The sequence below is a fragment of the Rhinatrema bivittatum genome, chromosome 1 (assembly GCF_901001135.1).
Source record: "Rhinatrema bivittatum chromosome 1, aRhiBiv1.1, whole genome shotgun sequence".
Lineage (NCBI taxonomy): Eukaryota > Metazoa > Chordata > Amphibia > Gymnophiona > Rhinatrematidae > Rhinatrema > Rhinatrema bivittatum.
In genome coordinates this window covers 273,269,576-273,290,537 of record NC_042615.1, presented here as the reverse complement: position 1 = coordinate 273,290,537, position 20,962 = coordinate 273,269,576, and the positions used below count along the sequence as shown (strand labels likewise).

The following is a 20,962-nucleotide window of genomic DNA, read 5'->3' as shown; positions in this document are numbered from 1 at the left end:
GTGTCTTCTTATCCACCAGTGATCCCAACTGGATCCTATAAGACAGTGCCAGTGAAGAGGCTCTTTCTACCCACAGAGAAGAAATGTTTGAGGTGTGCACACACTAAAGTATGTCACATGAGGGGAAAAAAGTAAGACATTTCCCCAAACACTTCCATGTCAAGCAAACGCCCACCATCCACCACCCAAAGCAAGAGTTGCACAGCCAAGGGATAGGTGAACCTCCTCCCACAACCTGACCTCCTGTTCCCCCTCAACCCTTGATGAAAAAAAGAATTTCAGCCTTCCTGCACCCAAAAGGAGGTTCTCTAGAGCAGCGTTTCCCAACCAGTGTGCCACAGCAACAGAACCCATCTTGCAACCCCAGTAGTGGAAGCAGCAGTGGAATACTGGGGGTAGGGGACACCGACAGCCAACAAAGGTGTCGCTATGGGGAGGCCCATGTGGATACCCGTGGACCCCATTCCATTAGCAGCCAAAAAAAAAAAAGAGGACACAAAATGACCCTAGCAGCCCACTCATGTACTCATCTGTGCTGGCTCTCTGGTTTTTAAAATTTGCAGGGCTAGTCTCTATGCTGGTCTCGAGATGCACAAGATCAGCAAGGAAGTGCCAGCCTTGCAAATTTTGAATACCACGGGGCTGACCCAGAGGACAAGCAGCAGAAGAAGCTCATGCAGCAACAGATTGGCTCCTCCCAAGAAGGCATTCAGTGGCAGCAGCAGCAAAGGAGTGCAAGAAATTCCTTGGCTGCCTAGAAATTTGTCTTGGGTGTGCGAGAATGAATTGGAACCTGCTTGGGGCAAGGAGAGTGTGTGTGTGTGTATACATGATAATGAATGGAAGCCTGCCTGAGGGGGTGGATAGTGAGAGCGATTATATGTGCACAAGGGAGCTGGTTTGTGACAGGGACCTGTGGAAGTTAGGAAGCTTGTGTGGGTGTGTGCAGGAACCTGTGAGAGTGTAAAAGCTAAGTTGCCAACAAACTGGGAAACCCCCAGAATCTTGTGTCATGTGTCCTCCTTGGTGAGCAGTTGAAATGGGATGGCCTCAGCCATGGCCCTGACAAATCCTGCAAAGGATACGTCCTTGGGGAGCGACCAGCGCCATTCCTCCGGAGGGGAGGGCTCCGAGAGGGGGTCGTCCTAATAAATGGAGAAAGTCTCCATGGAGTCATCAACCCAAAGGTCATAAGGCCCTTCCTCCTCACTGGGACCAGCGTGCCATAGGCAAGGTCCATGAGAGGCATCAGCCTTGGTCTCTTATAGCTTCGGAGGCCTAGAGGGCAACACAGGAATCTACGGTTCCCCTGGTATCTAGGGGACCAGAGGCTGCAGGAGGCCGGAAGGACCCGGCAAGGGCTCGGGGAACCGTGGCCTGAGAAACAAAGTACCGGACATATTTTCCTCCTCAGAGGACCCGAGGGCATCAGTGGCCACTGGGAAACAGAGGGTCCCTCGGGCATCAGCTGCGTCGGAAGGGCACTCAGGAAGACGTCAGACGCTCCAGCAGGGGTGCTAGCATTGATGGCGGAGGCTTGGGCACTGGCAGCTCAAAGCTCTGGAGAGCCTTAAGCACCACACACTGCACCCTACGGTCCAACTCCTCCTGAAAGTCCGGAATGGCCAGGACTGATGAAGGGGGACAAGGCATCACCAGCTCTTCCTTGGGTCTCCGAGGTAGCACGGTACCCGGCCCTGGTGTCTGTACGGAATGCCTAGGACTACCAGGGGCATCAGAGGATGGGGTCTCCAATGGCCAGTGTTGCTTTGGTGGTGGCCCAGCGGCTGATCCAGAAGCAGAAGATCCTGATGTCTGGGAGAGCGTTGAAATCATCGAAGATCTATAATCATCCCCTCGATCCTTGGAGGTACTGGCGAGAGGAAGAGCGAGGGGAAGCGTGTCAAGAGGCTCACCGCATCGATGGAGCAGACGCAGGAATAGAAGGAGCAGACTTAGGGGCCCCGAAAAGTTTCTACATCTTATTGAAGGTCATCTGATCACACAGACGACACCCATGGACGTCATGTGAGGCCCCCAGGCAGAGGATGCAAACCTCAAGTGGATCTGTGATAGACATGGTCCGCGGGCAGTGGGGGCTCAGGACGAAAACTGGTCAACACCATGAAAAAAATATACCCAGCGTGTGGTTGATGACCAGCAGTCACCATGAGGCGAAAAGTCAGGAATCAATCACAAAGTTGGGAAAAAGGCAAGAAAACAACCTAGCTCACAGAGGAGGCACTGACTGCGAAGGGGGAACAGATGAAAAAGTCGGGAGAAGTTTGAAAAATATCAAGAAAAACCAGCGAAAATTGAGAGCTCCATGAATCGCAAGGCAACCACACCATGGAAAAGAAGAGATTGAAGGGAGACCTTGTGTGGATAGCAGCATGCTGGGCAAATCTTCTAGAAACTTTGACAGAAGTTTTCCGTGCCGGGCTCCATCGGATGATGTCACTCATATGTGAGGACTACCATCCTACTTGTCCTAAGAGAAACAGCATTTTCAAAGTCAGTGACCGCAAAGAAAGGTCACGCATCGGTCTAAACATAGGGCCCACTAAGAAATTTGAAACCAGATTGAGACTCCACAAAGGCACCGGTAATCACATGGGAGGATGAAGATATTTCACTCCTTTCAAGAAATGGGCCCCATCTGGATGAGCTGACAAGGGTCCACCATTCACATGATCCACTCCCTGTATCTTTAATGAATTAAGGGTTACTCCTTTATTCAAACCATCCTGCAAAAATTCCAAAATGAGTGGGATATGAAGAGAACGAGGATCGATCTTCACACTAAGCCTCAAATTCTTGCCAAATCCATACTTTCTAGCCAAACCGAACTTTCTAGCTCGCAGCAAGAGGGCAATCACTGCAGTAGAATATCCACGCTTCAGCAAGAGAGCCCTCTCAAGGACCATACAGTAAGACAAAATAGAGTCGGATCTTCATGAAGAACAGGCCCCTGCCGCAACAGATCCCTGTACACTGAAAAATGGAGGTGGGAGTCTACCGGGAGCCTTCACATAACCGTATACCATGGTCTCTTGGGCTAGTCTGGTGCCTCCAAAAAGTACCATCCCTCTATGACTCTCAACCCTCTGAGCCATTCTGCCCAACATGGGCTACAGGGGAAAGGCATACAGCAGCTTGTCCTATGGCCATTCCTGCATGAGAGCACCGATGTCCAAAGACTTTGGATCTCTCATGCAACTGAAGTGAGGAACCTTCGTATTGCGAAAAGTCGCCAGCAGGTCCAGAAATGGGAACTGCAGAGATCCACTATTGTCACATGAGGCGTTTCAGCTAATTCCCATTCTCCTGAGTTCAGAGTCTGCCTGCTGAAAAAGTCTGCTCTTATATTGTCTTTCCAATAATGAGCAAAGCCAAGATCTCCTGAGAATGCACTTCTACCCATTTCCTGCAACACTTGCTGGTCCTTGGCTCCTCCCTGCCAATTGATGTAGGCTACTATCATTGCATTTTCCGACATTATCCAGACCACGCAACGCTGCAACCTGTTGAACTGCAAGCATGCCAACCAGACTGCCCGGGCTTCCAGCCAATTGATGTTCCAGAGAGCGTGCCCCTGTGCTATCAGTTTCTGACAGTGAGCTCCCCAGCCTTGGAGGCTCACATGTTGTGAGTACTAGCCAATCCAGAGAACTTAGGGAAGCACCTTTCCTCATATGATCTGCTTTTAACCACCACTGTAGTTGAGTGCAAATTTCTATCTGCAAGTGGAGCTGAATTGAATAGTCTTGAGACTGCGGGCTCCAACGAGACAGCAGAGTGCGCTGAAGAGGACACTTATGTGCCCTCGCCACCACCTCCAGAGTCACCACCAGCTATCCAAGCACCTGCAGATAGGACCACACTGTCAGGCGTATTGTGTTCGTCAATGGACACACCTGAGCCATCAGCTTCTGTATACGGCTCTCCAGCAGCAACACCCTGCCCTGTTCTGTGTTGAACCAAACAGAGATACACTCTAGCGACAGACGACCGGAGATTGCTCTTGGACAGATTCACGACCCAACCTAAATCCTGCAACAAGCAGATAATCTTGCGCAAGACCCAGAGGTTCTCTTCCAGACTCTTGGCCCAAATCAACCAGTCATCCAAGTACAGATGTACCAAGATCCCATCCTTCCTCAACTCCACTGCTACCACTATCATGACCCTGGAAAAGGTTCTGAATGCAGTGGCCAAACCAGAAGGAAGTGCTCAAAACTGATGACACCCCAAAACTGCGAAATGCAGAAATTGGAGATGCTCTAGTCTGATGGGAATATGCAGGTATGCCTCAGACATCAGGAACTCCCCCGACTGTACTGCCATTATCACCGAGTGCAAGGTTTCCATGCAAAAATGAGTCACAAGCAAATGATGTTTGACTCCTTTGAGATCCAGGATGGCACTAAATGAGCCCTCCTTCTTGGGCACAATGAAATAAACGGAATATCGGCCCGTATTTTCTTGAAACGTGGGAAATGGAACCATAGCCCGCAGGCTGAGGAGTCTGGACTAGGCAGACTCCACTGCCTGTCTTTTCTGCGGAGAGTTGCAGGGAGACACCATGAACACGTCCAGAGGAACACTATGAAATTCCAGCACATAGCCACTTCGTATCACCTCCAGAACCCACTGGTCTGTAGTAATCTCGACCCACCTCCGATAGAGAGAGGTGACTTCTTTTGTTCTCAGAAGTGAGTCCCTTCATTGGGAGGTTCGAGATACTCCACTACCGGAGCCTGCTCCCCATCTGGGTTGCCTGGGACGAAAGGACAGATCTACCCAAAGCTTGAGTCCTCTGAAAGGCTGCTCCTCTTGTAGGGCTGAAAAGATCGGAACCCCCTAGTACAACCTCTCAAACTGAAGGAATGCAACATTTGCTTCTTATCCTTTGGCAATCAAAAAATTCTAACCAGGAGAAGGTCCCTGCGTCCATGTTAATCCCAGAGAGAGTCTGAGTAGGGACCTCTGAGGTGCCCTCTTGTGGAGAAACCATTTCGGAGTTGCATAGGTCCGGGTTGCTATCGTATGTAGTAGCTCCAGACCCATCCTCAGACAGTGAGAGACCAGGCTTTGGTCCTCCTGGGCTTCTTCGCAATGACGACACAGGCAGAACTCCAGTTCAGACTGTGCGGCTCTGATGTGGCAGGCTGTGCAACGAGTGCCTTCAGGGCTTCTTGGACGCCGGTGCCATTGCCTCTGTCTAGGCGCACAGGTAATGTGCTTCAATGTGCGCGTAGTTATGCGTGTGAGCACAATGCGCATGTGTAGCTGTAAGCGTGGCTGTGCGCTCTGTTGTGCGCACAGTTATGCACGCATCTATATTGGATGCACACAAGTTGGGCGCATTGGCCGTCCTGCCTGCCCAGTGCGTACCGCCGGTCAAGAAGTGAAGATGGTGCCAACACCCCCCATGCGTAAGATGACGCCCGCCCCCGAGAGTCTCCATGTGTCTGGACCCCTGCACCAGTTCAGGGCCTAGCCCAACCAAGGCTGCTCAACTCGGTGTTCCCTTTTTACCTCGCAGGAAGAAAAAAATGGAATCTGTACGGCAATCCAAGCCCCGGAGACCTGAATTTAAAGTTTTCTGCTTACCTGGTCTCGGCGCTTACCGATCGCGTGCCGGGACGGTCTCCAGCTGCAGGGGGAGAGGGCTTTACCTTCACCGCCACGCTCTGTTGTGCACCCGCTGCCTTTCAGCCACTCTGGGGGCTAAGTCCACGCAGGGAACCGGCTTCCGGACCAAGGCTCACCTCTGAGGGATATCGAAAATCACCTCAGGAATTCTCAACTGGGGGAGGGACCCTTCGGTATCACCACAGGAGAGTGGGGCTCGATCTTCTTTAAGGTAAAAAAAAAAAAACTTTTCTTCTTTGTTGTAATTCTTAACACTATTCTAGAGTGTGGGATAGTGTCTCCACATCTGCTAGGAGACAGAGATACTGAAGAACTGAGCTCACCACAGGAGTATATCTAGGGTGATGTCAGCTTTGAAATCTGACTCCGTCTCCCATCTGCTAGCAGAAGAGCACATCACCCACTGGTCCTGAGTCCATCTGGCTACACGCTAGGAAACATTGATTTAGCGAGCTGTGATCAACGTGAGAACTGAGACAGCAAATATGACAGGGAAGGGGGAAATTGAAGATAGAGGTTGGAGACAAGATGGTGATAAGACTCATTACGTCAAGGGAGGAACTGAGGAATAGGAGACAATTGAGAAAAGTAAAAACAAAAATTGACAATGAGTGGTAAAGGGGACAGTGAAAAAAAAAAAGAAAGACAGGAGAGATAGTAGTTAAGCGTAAAACAAGGCCAGCAAGATCTCCAAAGAGGGAAAAAAATACTAGGAAATGAACAAAGAGACAAATGTAGAGAATCAAAAGGTGGGTAAGTGTTAGCAAAAGTTTTCTATCATTTTAAACCTGCTCCAGAATTTTTAATCATAACCACACAAGTTTTGCTGTAAAACATTCTCTACTCTGGAAAACTTATGTACAGAAGAGAAATGAGGTAACAAAAGCATGTGTGCAAAAGCTCAATACTCTTCTGCTTTAAAGTTAAGATGTCAAGCCTGGGAGTGGGAGGAATACTGAATCTAGACCCTTGCCTTATGTTGAGGCATTTAAAAGGAGTCTAGATGAGGACAACAAAACAAAAGAACAAAGCCTCACTTTTGGCTCTCAGTCTCTTTCAATCAGGCGTTAGAACGAACACAAAGTTTGGCTCATCTTCCTAGGCTAGAAAGACACAAAGCCTCTCCTCACAAGCCTGCTGGCTCACAGTAATATTTATTTACAGATTCTTTTATACTGCCTATTGCAAATGAACTGTGCTAAGTGGTCTACAGCTAAATAAAATACAATAAAAGTTACATTGGAAAAAAGTGTCAAATTTTTAAATACAAAGCATAATCAAAACACATCACAACTTTTGGGAGAAAGCCAACTGAAAGTAGTGTGCTTTCAGTGATACTTCCAACTTCTACTTGTTTCCCAGATACTTCTTCAGTGATGGGTAGGGTGCTCCACATAGTGGGGCTGATGTTAGAGAAGGCTCTAGCAGGAATAATTTGCAAATGACAACTTTTAAAACAGTAGGAACACAAAATAAGTCTTGATCAGTTGATCTGAGACATCGTAAGGGAACATACTTATTGAGGTAAGCTGGAATATCTAAGTGAAGAACATTGTAATCTAAAGTAATCAATTTAAACTGGGTTCTATATATTGCTGTTTGCAACCAGAATCAGAATGGATCAATGCTTGGAAGAAAAAAAAAAAGGAGGCAAGGTAGGGAAAAATAAAAGAAATTGAAATAAATAAGCTTAGGCAGTCAATGTAAGACAGGCCATGAGTACCTTAACTGTGAGCTCAATAACCATTTCCAAGAGAACCTTTACTTGGCCAACATTTAAAGAAATTTCTAGGAAGCATTTAAATTATTTTATATATTAAAAAAACAAAAAAAAAAAGCTGCCATTTACTGCAAATGAAATACTGTAACGCAGGAGTGCAACTCTCATCAGCCAACACGTGGATACATGAGAATATATATCAGTGTGGATTCATAATTATATAGTGTGTTAGCATGTGAAATCACAGTGTAGATTAAATAGGTCTCTATAAAATACTGCAGGGATTCCCAAACTGTGAGTCGGGACTCCAAATGAGGTCACAAGTGTCTCAACTGACAGCACTCTTCCAGCAGGGGCATTAGTAGTGGAAACCAACATGGGTTCACTGGCCCTGTAGGGACATTGCCTTTGCATGACTTTCTGTGGTAACAGGAAGCCGTGCACAAGGAGGGTTCAAGATCGCTGTAGGGCCTCTGCAAGTATGCACTAGCTCATAGGTCCCATGCTGACTTTCGTTAGTAATGCTGTTGCTCTTGCAGATCACCATAGGACTTGATACCAGCATGAGCAGAGGGGAGGGCTTACGTTTGCCAGAGCAAGTGGAGACTGCCACTGCTCCTCAACCACCGAACATACCCAAGAGAAAAACGTTCCCATGAAATCAGCCTGCCCTCTCTTCCCACCAGTTGTCATTCACCTTTGGCCAAGGGCCCAAAGGAAAATGACACTGACCTTGGCTAGAAGGATGGTTGGATGAGAACTAATTTGTTTCGGGCGTTCTCTAAGGTCATGTGAATTTTCAAGTGCTAGAATGGGGTCACATTGGCTAAAAGTTTATGAATCCTAGCAATACTGTTTACATGAGAAAGCAGCCCTCTCAGAGGGAGATTTGTTTGGAAGTTAACTTTCAAATTTTAGGAGCTAAATAAATACTTAGTCTATTTCTAGGAAGATGAAGAGCCATCTTGAAGACCCCTAGAGACAATGAGAGGAATGGGAGAAGTTCAGCTCCTAAAGTCACTTACAGGTCTCCATTCAAGATATTTTCTTGCAAAAGAAAAAAAGACGACTTGATTTTGCCTTTCATAGCATTTACCTACCTATATTTAATTTACAAGTGACCAAATCTTAACTATAGGCCTCCAGGAGAAAATAGCTTGTGGGTGGCAAGCAACTGAATATGTATAGAGCCCATGAATTCTAAGATTAATTAATTTCAGTCAAGATATTTTCTGAAGACTGGGATATTATTAATCCTTAATATAAGGAGTCAGTTCCGAAAGGGTCAAGAAACTTCTGGCCAACAAAAGGATTTGTTAATCACTAGATATTTTTCTCTCAACCAAGAAAAATGATTACACTAAAAACATTTTCCATGCCTCATGAGCTGCTTCAGCCCCAAACCAGTCTCATTGATGAAGCAAAAAAAAAAAAAAAAAAAGTTATACTGACCTTCTCAAGAGCATTGGCTTTTTAAATTAAAGAAATTCACTTACTGGAGTCACCTAGAACCACCACAAACTTATTGTGAAAGAGTTGCTGGGCTTCTTCTGATGTGAAATTGGTCATGGCTCCTTGCAATCACTAACAGTTCATTCAAGTTGACAGGAGGCAGAAGAGAAAGGGGGGGGGGAACAAAAAAAAAATAATTTATTATATGCGCTTACTTGTGAATTTAACGCTGCAATATAATTTAAAACTTTTTTTTTTTTTATTCATTGCAAGTATTTGATCAGAATATCCTAAAACCAAAAGGAAACCCAGTAATTATACAACTTAGAGGCATGAAGAAAAAAACAACGCTTCTTGATCACTGGTCAACTAAAGCAAGTTTACTTATCATAAACAGCAGAATTAACCAACCATGACATGTGAGGTGACATCATCTAACGGCACTGAATTAACTCGTTCGTCTCCTAGCTCGTTGAGCTTTTAGCTCTAGTGAGTAAGGAAGTGAATTCCTATGCTGCCTCAGTTGATAAAGCTAATCCTAACCAGGTAGTCTACTCTCCAGGGAGGGGGGCAGATCTTTAGCATGGCTAATTCATTCTGCTATCTACAGAAAATACTGTTTATGGTAAGCAAACTTGCTTTTTCAGTCAATAAGATGAATTAGCCATGACATATGGAGAGTCCCTAAGCTGAGGATCACAGCGGTGCATTTACAGAATAAGCAACTTGGACCCCAGAGAGGAGAGTACACTACCGTGAGAACAGGCTGCACAAAACCACTGTCAGTTCTTCAGAGACAGTACAGACAGTAATGGGACATAAAGGTGTGAACAAATGACAGTTTTGCAGATGTCTTCGAGAGGTATTTCTTGCAAACAAGCAACAGAAGAGACCATAGCTCTCACATGATGAGGTTTGACAGCATCTGTGATTCGCAAGCCTGCCAAAGTGTAGCAGTACAGAATGCATTCAGCTATCTAGCTGAACAATGTACTTTTCGCGACCATTACTCCAAGTTTGTTAGGGTTGTATGAAACAAAGAACTGCAAGCTTGACTATGTGGTTGAGTTCTTTTCTTGTAGTAGGCTAGCGCTCTTTTGCGATCTAACGTATGAATAATCTTCTCACCTTCATGCACATGCGATTACAGAAAGAAGGAAGGCAACACGATGTATATTGAATGCTATGGGAAGCAGAGACCACCTTCAGAAGAAACTCTGGACAAGTGTAGAGCATCATCCTATGGTGAAAGAACTGCATCCATATAGCAAATAATGAATGAGAGCTCAGAGTTCACTGATTTTCACCACTACTTTTCATTTCGAGAACTTAAGAGAATCAGTTTCAAAAGGTGACTGCATTAATTGAGAAATTTCAACACCACTTGGAATACCTTGGAATACCTTTTCTATTTAAAAGCATAGTTTTCTTTTCTAGTTGAGGGCTTCCTAGCCAAAACCACTATGTCTTCAATATGTCTGGGAAAAGAAAGACAAGCAATTACTGAGCATTCAACTTCTAAGCTGTCAAGTTGAGGGATAGAAAGGTTGAATGATAGAGCATTCTTTAATCATGAGTTAGCAAGGAAGGGTCCATTCCCAGATGTGTGGGGGAGGGGGGAAGCTGTTGTTGATTGCATATCTCGTAAAACATCCCATCTCTCTGGTCCACAGTGCAGCTATGAGGATCAAGCAAGTGAGGTCTTACAATAGCTTCTGTACTGTTTTGGCAATCAGTGGTATTGGCAGAAAAGAATACATGAGGCTTGTTCCCCAATGAAGCAAGAAAAAAAAAAAAAAAAAAGTGTCCCAAGCTAACCTGAAATTTCTGTGTAGAACTGAGAAAAAAAAAAAGTGTTGAGTCTTCTCTTCTGTTCCAATGTGAAAAGATCAACCAATGGCAGATCACCATAAGTCAAATAGTTTGTCAACCGCTAATTGTTGCAGAGTCCAGTCATGTGGACTAAAAACTGCTGATGCGATCTACCAGCTTGTTGGAGATACCTGGAAGATAGATGGCTTGTGAGACAGCTTGATTCCTAGTTGCCCACTGCCAAACACTTAAAGCTTCCAGAAAAAGAATCCAAGACCTTGTGCCTCGCTACTTGTTGATAGAAAACATGACAACTTGTTTGTCCATTTGAAGCAAGATGTTCTTTCCTTAAAGATGCATGAGTCAGAGTATATCTGATTTCTCTTAGTTCTATCAGATCGATCTAAAAGTGGCTTTCCTCAAGAGACTAAGTGCCCATGGTCCAAAAAGATCCTGTGTGGGTGTCCCATCGATTTATGGAGGCGTACATCACAAGGGCTACTTGATGGAGGAGAGCAGGAAGTGGCATTATATCTTGAAGCACCCATGGGTTTAACCACCAGTGCAACTCCTCTTTCATATCTCCAGAAATCTGTACTACAGTTGTTAGCAGTTGAGCTCAATGACCCCAATGATCGCACAGACCTCACAGCAGGCAATGAATATGAAGGTGGGTTAGTGGTACCATGTGGATGGCTGCTGCTATATGATCTAAAGCAACTAGGATCGCTTCGGCTATCAAGCACTGAGTAGTCAGCAGCCTGTGCATGAGCAGCTTGTACTGGTCCACTGAATGACCTGTTCAATAGATCCCTAGAAATGGGAGTGGTGCCACATAATTGAATGATAGTAGGCTGGAAACTACAGGCCGGTTAGCCTCACCTCAGTGGAGGGAAAATTAATAGTTCACTATCCTTTCCTTCAGCGGAGTCTCTATCTACAATCAGGAGGGTTGCTGGACCCAAGGCAGCATGGATTCACCAGGGAAGGTCCTGTCAGACAAATCTGATTGATCTTTTTGATTGGGTGACTAAAGAATTGGATCAAGGAAGAGTGCTCGATGTGATCTACTTGGATTTCAAAGTTTTGATATGATCCTGCACAGGAGGCTTGTGAATAAAATAAGAAGCTTAGGAGTAAGCGCCAAGATAGTGGCATGGATTACCAACTGGTTGACGGAGACTCTTTATCAGGCAAGGCAGACGATCTTATAAGAGTCTGTTGCCGAGTGCTCCTCCAGCCTGCTGGTGGCACAGTGAGTCACTTGAACACTCCGCCTAATCCATCCATCTCTGTGCTCTTCACTCAGCTGCCAGGGAAGGGGTCAATCTTATTTCCTGTATAGGCTTGTACTTATATTGAAGCAGTCTCAGCAGTCAGTTGCCAGAGCTTGGTCCTATTTTCTAGTCCTCATACTCTAGCTCTGTTCCTGTATCTAGAAGACTGCATTAACTTCAGCTTCTACCTTCAGTGCTCCTATTTGTTCCCCTACTTGGGCTCCTAGATTTCTGGTTTGTGCCTGCTCCTTACTCTGCTTCAGACCTCTATTCCCTGTTCATGCCTCGCTGGCAACCAGCACCGGAGGGGCTCAACCCAAAGGGAAGATGGCTGGCCTAGGAGGAAGTCTATCTGGCAGCCTGGATTTGACTCCCCTGGCACTTGTCTGCTCGTTCCTGTGGCAACTCAACAGATGACAGCCATCAGTACGGGAAGAGGATCTGCTACAACTCTGAAGAGACTTACACAGTGCCTCAATCTTACAAGCTCTGGAATGGTAGGAAACAGGGACATCTTTCCATACGTGCAGCAGTCTACCCAACTGTGAATCAGATCAAGGCATCACTAGCACAGCTCTTGCCTATCTGTGAGGGACATTATCTTGCCACAGTTGCAGTTTTTGAATCCACTCATGTTCAGTTTCTTTTTTGCCCAACATGTTGAGAAGCCAAAGTCCTTTTGTTGTTTAATGGGGGGGGGGGGGGGGGGGGGTTGCACTGAAAAATGCTGTTGTGGATGCTTCAAAGACAGTAAAAAAAAAAAAAAAAAACGAAACACTGAAGAAAAAACATTGAAGAATATCAAGGATTTAAGATTTGAGAGAAAAAAACCTGGATCGACTGAATATACATCCATGCTTATGCTCAGACAAAAGGTTACTACTGCGCAGGCTGACGAGGCAATGCCTGCTCGGGAACTCCTGCACATGCTCAGTAGAGCTAAAAGCTTTATTAGTTAAGAGAGAAGAGTGCTCAGTGTCGCTGGATGATGTCACCCCAAATATCAATGATAATTCAACCTGCTTATCAATGGAAAAATGAAGACATCACTATTTCCCAAACTCTCCTAAAACTTTGACTAAAGTTTTTTGTAAGGCCCACTCCCAGTCCAAAAATATTTTATCAACTTCATTTCAATATATGGAGTCTTCATATCCCTTTCTAAAATATACAACGCTCCCCATCGTCCTTCCTCAACCAGATGACATCATACACCTCTAGAAGAGGCAAGGAGAAGCATATTGAACAGATTCAGACTGTCAAGAACAAAAAGCCAAGGACAGATGCCTGCATTCTATTCCTGAACGCACACTTTTCAATGAACATTTGACTAAGATCAAGTATAGAATCAGAGGTGTTTGAGCTATGGGCTAAGGACAGAGCTATCTTAGCTTTTCAATTTATTTATTTATTTATTTTTAATTTTTCTATACCGAAGTTCCTGTAAGAATACAAATCACACCGGTTTACATTATAACAACAAAATTCGCTTAGGAGAGTTACATGAAGACATATAAATGAAATGAGTTAAAACTTAACATATCGTAAACTGTAACTTATCCTATCGTATAATTTAACTTCTCGTAAATAGATGTCTCAGTGGAATGTTTTGGAGAGGTGGCCGAGTAACATGGTAGGGGCGAAATTTCGGAAGAAAGAGGAGGGATTAACAGTCTGAGGTTGCAGGAATTAGGAGTCTGTGAAGACTAGAGTCTGGAGTAAGGGAAGAATAGCATTAGGAGTCAGGGAAGGCGAGGCTGAATAGCCATGTTTTAAGTCTTTTTTTGATGGAAGATGGACACTGTTCTGAGAACCTGTACAATATGGTGAATTAACACCCTGCCACCTGATGTAATTGCATTAGTAAAAGCAGGACAATTTAAAGCAATAAAATATTTTAAAAACCTTCTAGCAAAGTGTACCACGAAACATTTTCAAATAGCATATTATGGCACATGTCTGTTCAAGCTGCTATATTAACATCTTTTCAAGTAAAATTACTTCTTACAGCTATATATACTCATTGGACATTGTGCATCCCCATTGGCTTCCAAAGAGAACAGCACCTCATCCAAGACTATTTCCAATTCAATCCCCCAACACTTTTGCTGCACAATCCAGAAGCTGTTCCATCACTCTCAAGATAGGATGACTGAATGAAAGCACAAACTACACAGGGGAGGGGTAGGAAATAGGGAAATGTGCTTTCCTGATTACCATACGTACCTATAGGCTCAAACTACTGCACAAAAAGAGAACTGCAACTGGTTCAGAGGAAGGGACAGCAACACAAATCCTGTACGGAGGAGCTTAAAAAACAAACACTTGCTGGAGGAAAGAAGGAATATGATAGAAATTTTTAGCAGTTTCTAATAAAGTACAGGAAGGCAAAATTTTCCATTAAAAAAAACCAAACCTGCAAAACCTCATGCTGCAAGTTATATCAACAAATATCACAAAACCTTATAATCACCTACATAGGAAAGACCATGCAACAGAAAGGGTTCACACTCATGCTCCTTCAATGAATGTGGTATTCATGGTGCAATGCAAAAATAAGTAAGAAGCATGCTACATCAGAGAAAACAAGCCAAAAATAAACAAGAATAAAAGAACAAATGTGTCACCTCTGTAGGGGAAAGATTTTCAAGGGAAGGCCATGACCTTAATGACCTCACAAACAAGGGAACTTCAGAATTATACATAACGCAAAACATTTGAAATTAAGAACATCAAAAGTTTGGAACAAATAAAAAAAAAAAAAAAAAAAAAAAAAGGATTCAAGGACCTTGGCTCTCTCACCCATTATCAGTCATACGCCCCCCTGAAACTGTAAAACGCTGCTGTGTCTGCCGCATCGTTTTACTGAGCTATAATTGTAATGTAACCTGTAACTTCCTAACACAGGTAGGCAACCTCATGCCGCAGTGAAGCTGTGCTGTTCCTTCACTGACCTGATGAAGAACATTTTACAAGTTTTTTTACAATCTGCTATTGTCTAGTTAGATAACTTCTTACTCCCTAGTATATAAAATGTACTGCTTTTATTCCAATGCAGAATGTCTAAAGGCTAGCCTGCTTCAGTCATGTGAACATACTCAGCTCCAGGAGCTCTGCATAAGCTAAGCAGCTTCCACTTCATTCCCCACCAGCCTTTTAAATTAAAAAGAAGATCCTTGCCTGGTCGCCTCTGTCCCAGATCTACATTACTACATGACACTAACCCAATTTCGTCAAAGGGTTAGTTCTCATCAGACCTCTTTACTTCGGGTTTCTCTCTCTCTTTCAATTGGTTCTTTAGGTATATAACTCTCTCTCTCTTCAAAGCTACTGCACAACAATTGCTCTGTCTCCTCTCGAACCACTACATGCCCTCCTGATCGCATTTCTCCTCCTGCCACAGGGGTTTAAGGCAGTGTTTCAGGGCAAACTGATGTAGCTTCAGAACTGGTCAACGTGCCAGGGAAAAATCAGCACTGCCTATTACTCAGATCCAGATCAGCACTTGGGCTCTGCACTCAGCCTCCCACAGCAACAAGAATCACCAGAAATGGTTCTTAAAAATGTAGGTAAAAACCCATAATAAAAACTTTTTAAAATATAATCAAATCAGGAAGCCTGCGAGGAAGTCAGCTGGACCATTAGATGATAGAGGGGTTAAAGGGGCACTTAGAGAAGATAAAGCTATTGCAGAAAGTAACATGCTAAACTTGGACAGCGGCATGATTTTAAAGTGTTTAGAAAGGAATTAAAAGACACTGCTCTTTGAGGAAGCTTTTGGATGAAGATGATTTATTCTAGAAGTATTTTAAAATAGTTTATCTAATGTATCTTTTTATTTTAACCATTGTATATTTGTTATATTGATTTTTATGATTGTTTTATAGTAAGCCACGCAGAACTGATTGATGGAGGCAGCGAAATATTTTTAAATAAAACAGGCCAAAGCAATACCATGCGCTAGCTGCAAAGCACGGCTCAACATGCGATTGGACGCACGTCCATAACCCCCCCCCCCCCCCCATGCAAAAAAAAAAAAAAAAAAAAGAGTTTGCACGTCCAAAATGCTCATTCAAACAAGTGCATGGCTAATAGCACTCACATGTAAATCCATGTTGATGAGGCTCACTCATCTAATTGTCCCCCTGTATTCCTCCAGAGTCCATCTTTCACCCTGTCTCCCACTTCTACCCCCAATTTGTCTCATTTCCACACCTTCCTCTCTCATGGATCTCTCCCATCCCAGTTCAAGTCTCCTAATTCCTCCCAGAGTGCACAGGTTTCAATCTAAATCATAAGAACATAAGAAATTGCCATGCTGGGTCAGACCAAGGGTCCATCAAGCCCAGCATCCTGTTTCCAACAGAGGGCAAAACCAGGCCACAAGAACCTGGCAATTACCCAAACACTAAGAAGATCCCATGCTACTGATGCAATTAATAGCAGTGGCTATTTCCTAAGTAAAATTGATTAATAGCCATTAATGGATTTCTCCTCCAAGAACTTATCCAAACCTTTTTTGAACCCAGCTACACTAACTGCACTAACCACATCCTCTGGCAACAAATTCCAGAGCTTTATTGTGCGTTGAGTGAAAAAGAATTTTCTCCGATTAGTCTTAAATGTGCTACTTGCTAACTTCATGGAATGCCCCCTAGTCCTTCTATTATTCGAAAGTGAAAATAACCGAGTCACATCAACTCGTTCAAGACTTCTCATGATCTTAAACACCTCTATCATATCCCCCCTCAGCCGTCTCTTCTCCAAGCTGAACAGCCCTAACCTCTTCAGCCTTTCCTCCTAGGGAAGCTGTTCCATCCCCTTTATCATTTTGGTTGCCCTTCTCTGTACCTTCTCCATCACAACTATATCTTTTTTGAGATGCGGCAACCAGAATTGTACACAGTATTCAAGGAGTGGTCTCACCATGGAGTGATATAGAGGCATTATGACATTTTCCGTTCAACAAGGCTGGTGTTCTCAGTGCCTCCAACCTCTGGCCAGGAGAATGTTTGGCATCTCTTTCCCTCTCTGCTGACATCAGTCCAGCCTTCTCATAACTTGTAATATCAGTTTACTTAAGCTTTTTTTTGTACTATCACCCCATTTCACATTTTTCTCTCTTCCCCAAAACACCCTTCCACATTGCTTGACCCAGTTTCCCCCCACCCCACATCTCTCTCCCAGGTCGAGCTATAGAAGGCCACCAACGTGAGGATACACATTAGTGAACATTCATGGTCCTACACTGCCCTTCTCTTCCCACACTCAGAAGGGGCAGCGGCTGCTACTGGACCCTCGGCCATGTGCACACAGCTTCCCTACATCAACGAGCTTCTGCTACAGTGCCTGCAGACTTCTTCAGCGTCCATCCCTCTAGGAGCAGTCATTTCTGTCATGCAAGGCTGTTGGGACTGGCTCAACCCGACTGCAACTGCTTCTCTTCTTGCCAAGCTGAAGCAAGGAAAATAAATATCCCATCCCCACTTCAAATTCTATTGTGTAGCAACCTACATGCTACAGTTATAAGCCAAAAAATAAAAAAGGTGTGTGGTCCAGAAATCAAAACTGCATAAAAAAAAAAAAGTACAGAAGTGCACTTAACTGCTCCGATAGATGTTTTTCGTATGCCTCTCCTATACAGTCTATGGGGAAGGAAACGAAACTTATAGCAAATTGCAGTATTCATTATAGCCCATAAATGCACAACAAGGACAGTACTAAAAATACTCACAGCAAACACTATGGACAAGAAGCCAACCAAATTACTCACACCTATCCTGAAGAACTTCATCTTAAGGATTCATCTAAACATTTGTACAGACTGTGGAGTCTCTTTCTTAATATAAAGGCATCCTGACAACACCGAAGAAACCTGACCACTATATCCGTTACCAGCATTCAGTAATCATTGGTATGATTTATGCACATGTTTCCTGCATATAAAATACAATTTATGCACCTAAGTCATGTTTTTCTGCATGTTAAGCTTTTTCTTTGCACACATTTTCTGGTTTTACATTTTTTTTTACTTGCAATGCATTAGTATACTATTAGTTTACTGCATCAAGAGTTTTGTAGAAATTATCTTCTGCTTTACAATGAGCACTGAATTTTTAGCATACAACTTACTCCATTGGCCCCCTAGTATAGAGACAGTAAGAACGTTTGCTTCTCTTTCCCTGCCCTCCAGGAGAATCTTGTAGTCCTGGGGCTATCTGAACAGGAATGAGAGGTAACTAGAACTTCAGATTCAGGGTTAAGGGACCTGTGGACTGCTGTGATAGGATCCCAGTCCTGATGTAATGGTCATTACTAAAAAAGGAAGATTAAACTTTCTGCTTTAAAAAAAAAAGTTTCAGTTAAGAAATAACTAATTATAATTTCCTGCAACTTTAGCATAAGGGAAGAGTTCTTACAAGGGGGGGAAAAAAACCCCATCATCTTGTCTTAAAAGTTAGCATTTTCTGGCAAGTATCCCACAGAACTTACTGCAGGTTTCAATTCAATTAGTTCTGTGGATATTACTCCTCTCCTTAAGTTGCAGGAAATTGCATCCATGAGCCAAAGCTGCACTGTATCCAAACTGTGCAAGTAACATGTCCTAACTTGCATTCTTTTTAATGCCCAAGTCTTCCTATTCTTGTTACCCATTAAAAAAAAAAAAAATCCAAACCGTTGCACATCATCCCAGTCGGAAACACTCCCAACGGTCAGGACTGAGTGCTAGAGGTAAGCCTACTTTCTTACTTACCCGCGGTGCCTACCTCCCTTGGCTGGCAGGGACGGCCTTAGAAGCTCTTGCTCCCCAGGACAGAGTGCATCGCCCCCATACCACACAAGACCTCGACCAGCCCTGCTGGGCAGGGGACGTGAACCTTTCCTGGACTACAGCACTGGAGACTTAAGGCAGCACAGAGCTGGCCCCTGATTTGCACAGGTTTCACCCTACCATTCCCAGTGCTGCAAATTATTCATGCCAAGGGGGAATTCTATCCAGGGCAACATTTCCTTCCCCTCCTCACCTGACCACAGCTGCGCTCTCCCACGCGCCGCTCCCTGGAGACCACGAGCCAGACTCAGTATGATCCGCGCGGTGCCCCGACGCCCCCGCTCTTCTCGCGAGATTTTGAGGAGCAGCGCTAGAGGTCGGGCACCGCACGCCGCGGAAACCCTGCCTCTGCTCCGGGGCTGTACTTGCAGCGGCAGTTGGGAGGAGTGGAAGGTGGGGCGTAGGTTAGGGAGAGAGCATGTGGGAGATGGAACAAGCTGGGGGAGGACGATAGAAAATGCCAGGAAAGAATTCTTATGGAGGCTGGGAGAGGGCGTGAGTAGTATTGGAGGGAGTTGAGCTGGTGGTGCGTGGTTTAGTACCTTATGGTAAAGATCTTGATTTTCAGAGATTTTAGGGCTGTTTTACTAAGTTTTTTCCCCCCGTAGCCACAGAAAACCCAATGTAATAAAACCATGCGTTAAAATTGTACGGAAAGTCTAAGTAGTTTCTTAAGGCATACGCTAAAAAAAAAAAAAAACCACCCGATGCAGGGCCGGTGCTAATTTTTTTTTTTTAGCTGCCCTGTGCGAAAAATTACTGTGCTTCCCTCCCCCCCGATTCATTTGGTACCTGTACCAGGCCTATCAAAATCCTGTAATCTATATTTGTAAAAACTGACAGGTCCCCACCCCCACACCCTTTACAGACCCACACAAATTATGCATTTATAACATTTTACATGAAAAAGAACATTCAAAACCACCATCTTCTGAGGAAAAAATATCACATGCATATTATATTTACACACTCCTGTGGTGCCAACCAGAAAACTGCAAAAAAGACACATGGAGCTCCTATGGAATTAGACATTTTGTCATGTGTACTGGATGAGGGCTTGGCCCTCAGAAAGCCATGAATAAATGGAATTACCATTAAAATATAGTAAACCTTCCATACCACACAACCCTAACAACCTTATCTATGAAAAGACAACACTGCACATATTACACCAGGCCCTAGAACACCAATAAAAACTAATATTAGGAAATCAGGCTGCTATAGATCCCTACACAGAAATCACATGCTAGCAAAATACCTTACCTCTGTCACATATGCAGGACAGAGAGAGACCCTGATTGAATACAGAATAAAGAGATCAGAAAGTATAAATAGAAACGTGCTGAGAAGAACTGAACTGGAACCCACACAAGCCAGCCTGTATATGCAGAGGAACAATGGGAAAAGAGAAACATTACCATTCTTCATAAAACATTAAAAAATAAAATCAAGAAACATAAAATATCAATCATAATAGTAAAATCATAAAAATAATATTTCAAACCACTTAATGAATAGAATATCCCAAATTTCCCAAATACCAATAAAATATTTAAAAAATCTAATCACTAAAAAATCCAATTAAAAAATGTTCTATCCCCCCCCCCAAAAAAAAATAATTAAATGTTTCAAAAGAGCAGAATCATCAAATTATCCCCAATAATTAAAACTAATAAGGATTTAAAAATCTGCTCTAGATACCTGGGATCTGATTTCCAGTCAGCCTGAGATTGTCGTGGATTGGGTGAGATAGGACCACACAAATATTATCTTCTTTCTTACACACATGTACAATAACACATTCAGTCTCTCACACACTCCCTCTCTCTAACATACACAGGCTGCCTTTCCCTCACCCTCAAAGATACTTTATGTATGTGTGTATGCTTGTGAGAGCCTATATATATATATATATATATATATATATATATATATATATATATATATATATATACCTAGGCTCACACGGGCACAAAACATACACAAACACACAAGCTCTCACACAGACACATTCACAGGCACAGAGGTTTTCACACAGACACAGAAGCTCTCACACAAACAGGCTCTCAGACACACACAGGCTCTCACTCATTCACACATACATACAAGCTCACACACATGGTCTCCTGTTACCATCGGGCCGTAGTGAGATGAGCTCCACCACGGTTTGCATGATTGTATTTTATTACCTCTCTCCTTTACATCCCCCTC

The 20,962-nt window shown here is 43.9% G+C and overlaps 1 protein-coding gene across 6 annotated transcripts in view; it reads right to left on the bottom strand.

Annotated features, from left to right (window-relative positions):
- LOC115087492 (PC-esterase domain-containing protein 1A-like) overlaps positions 1 to 19,190 on the bottom strand; it is a 123,900-nt gene extending 104,710 nt beyond the window's left edge. The window contains exons 1-2 of one of the 6 annotated variants that reach the window (XM_029594758.1): positions 18,945 to 19,190; positions 8,875 to 8,962 (exon numbers count right to left, since the gene is read on the bottom strand). In XM_029594758.1, the coding sequence (XP_029450618.1) occupies positions 8,875 to 8,947 (73 nt within the window). In that variant the 5' untranslated portion in view covers positions 8,948 to 8,962; positions 18,945 to 19,190. Of the gene's footprint in view, positions 1 to 8,874; positions 8,963 to 14,145; positions 14,170 to 18,673; positions 18,924 to 18,944 lie in introns of those variants that run through there. The other 5 variants (XM_029594806.1, XM_029594789.1, XM_029594768.1 and 2 more) reach the window with 5 other exon arrangements.
- Positions 19,191 to 20,962: the final 1,772 nt, after the last annotated feature.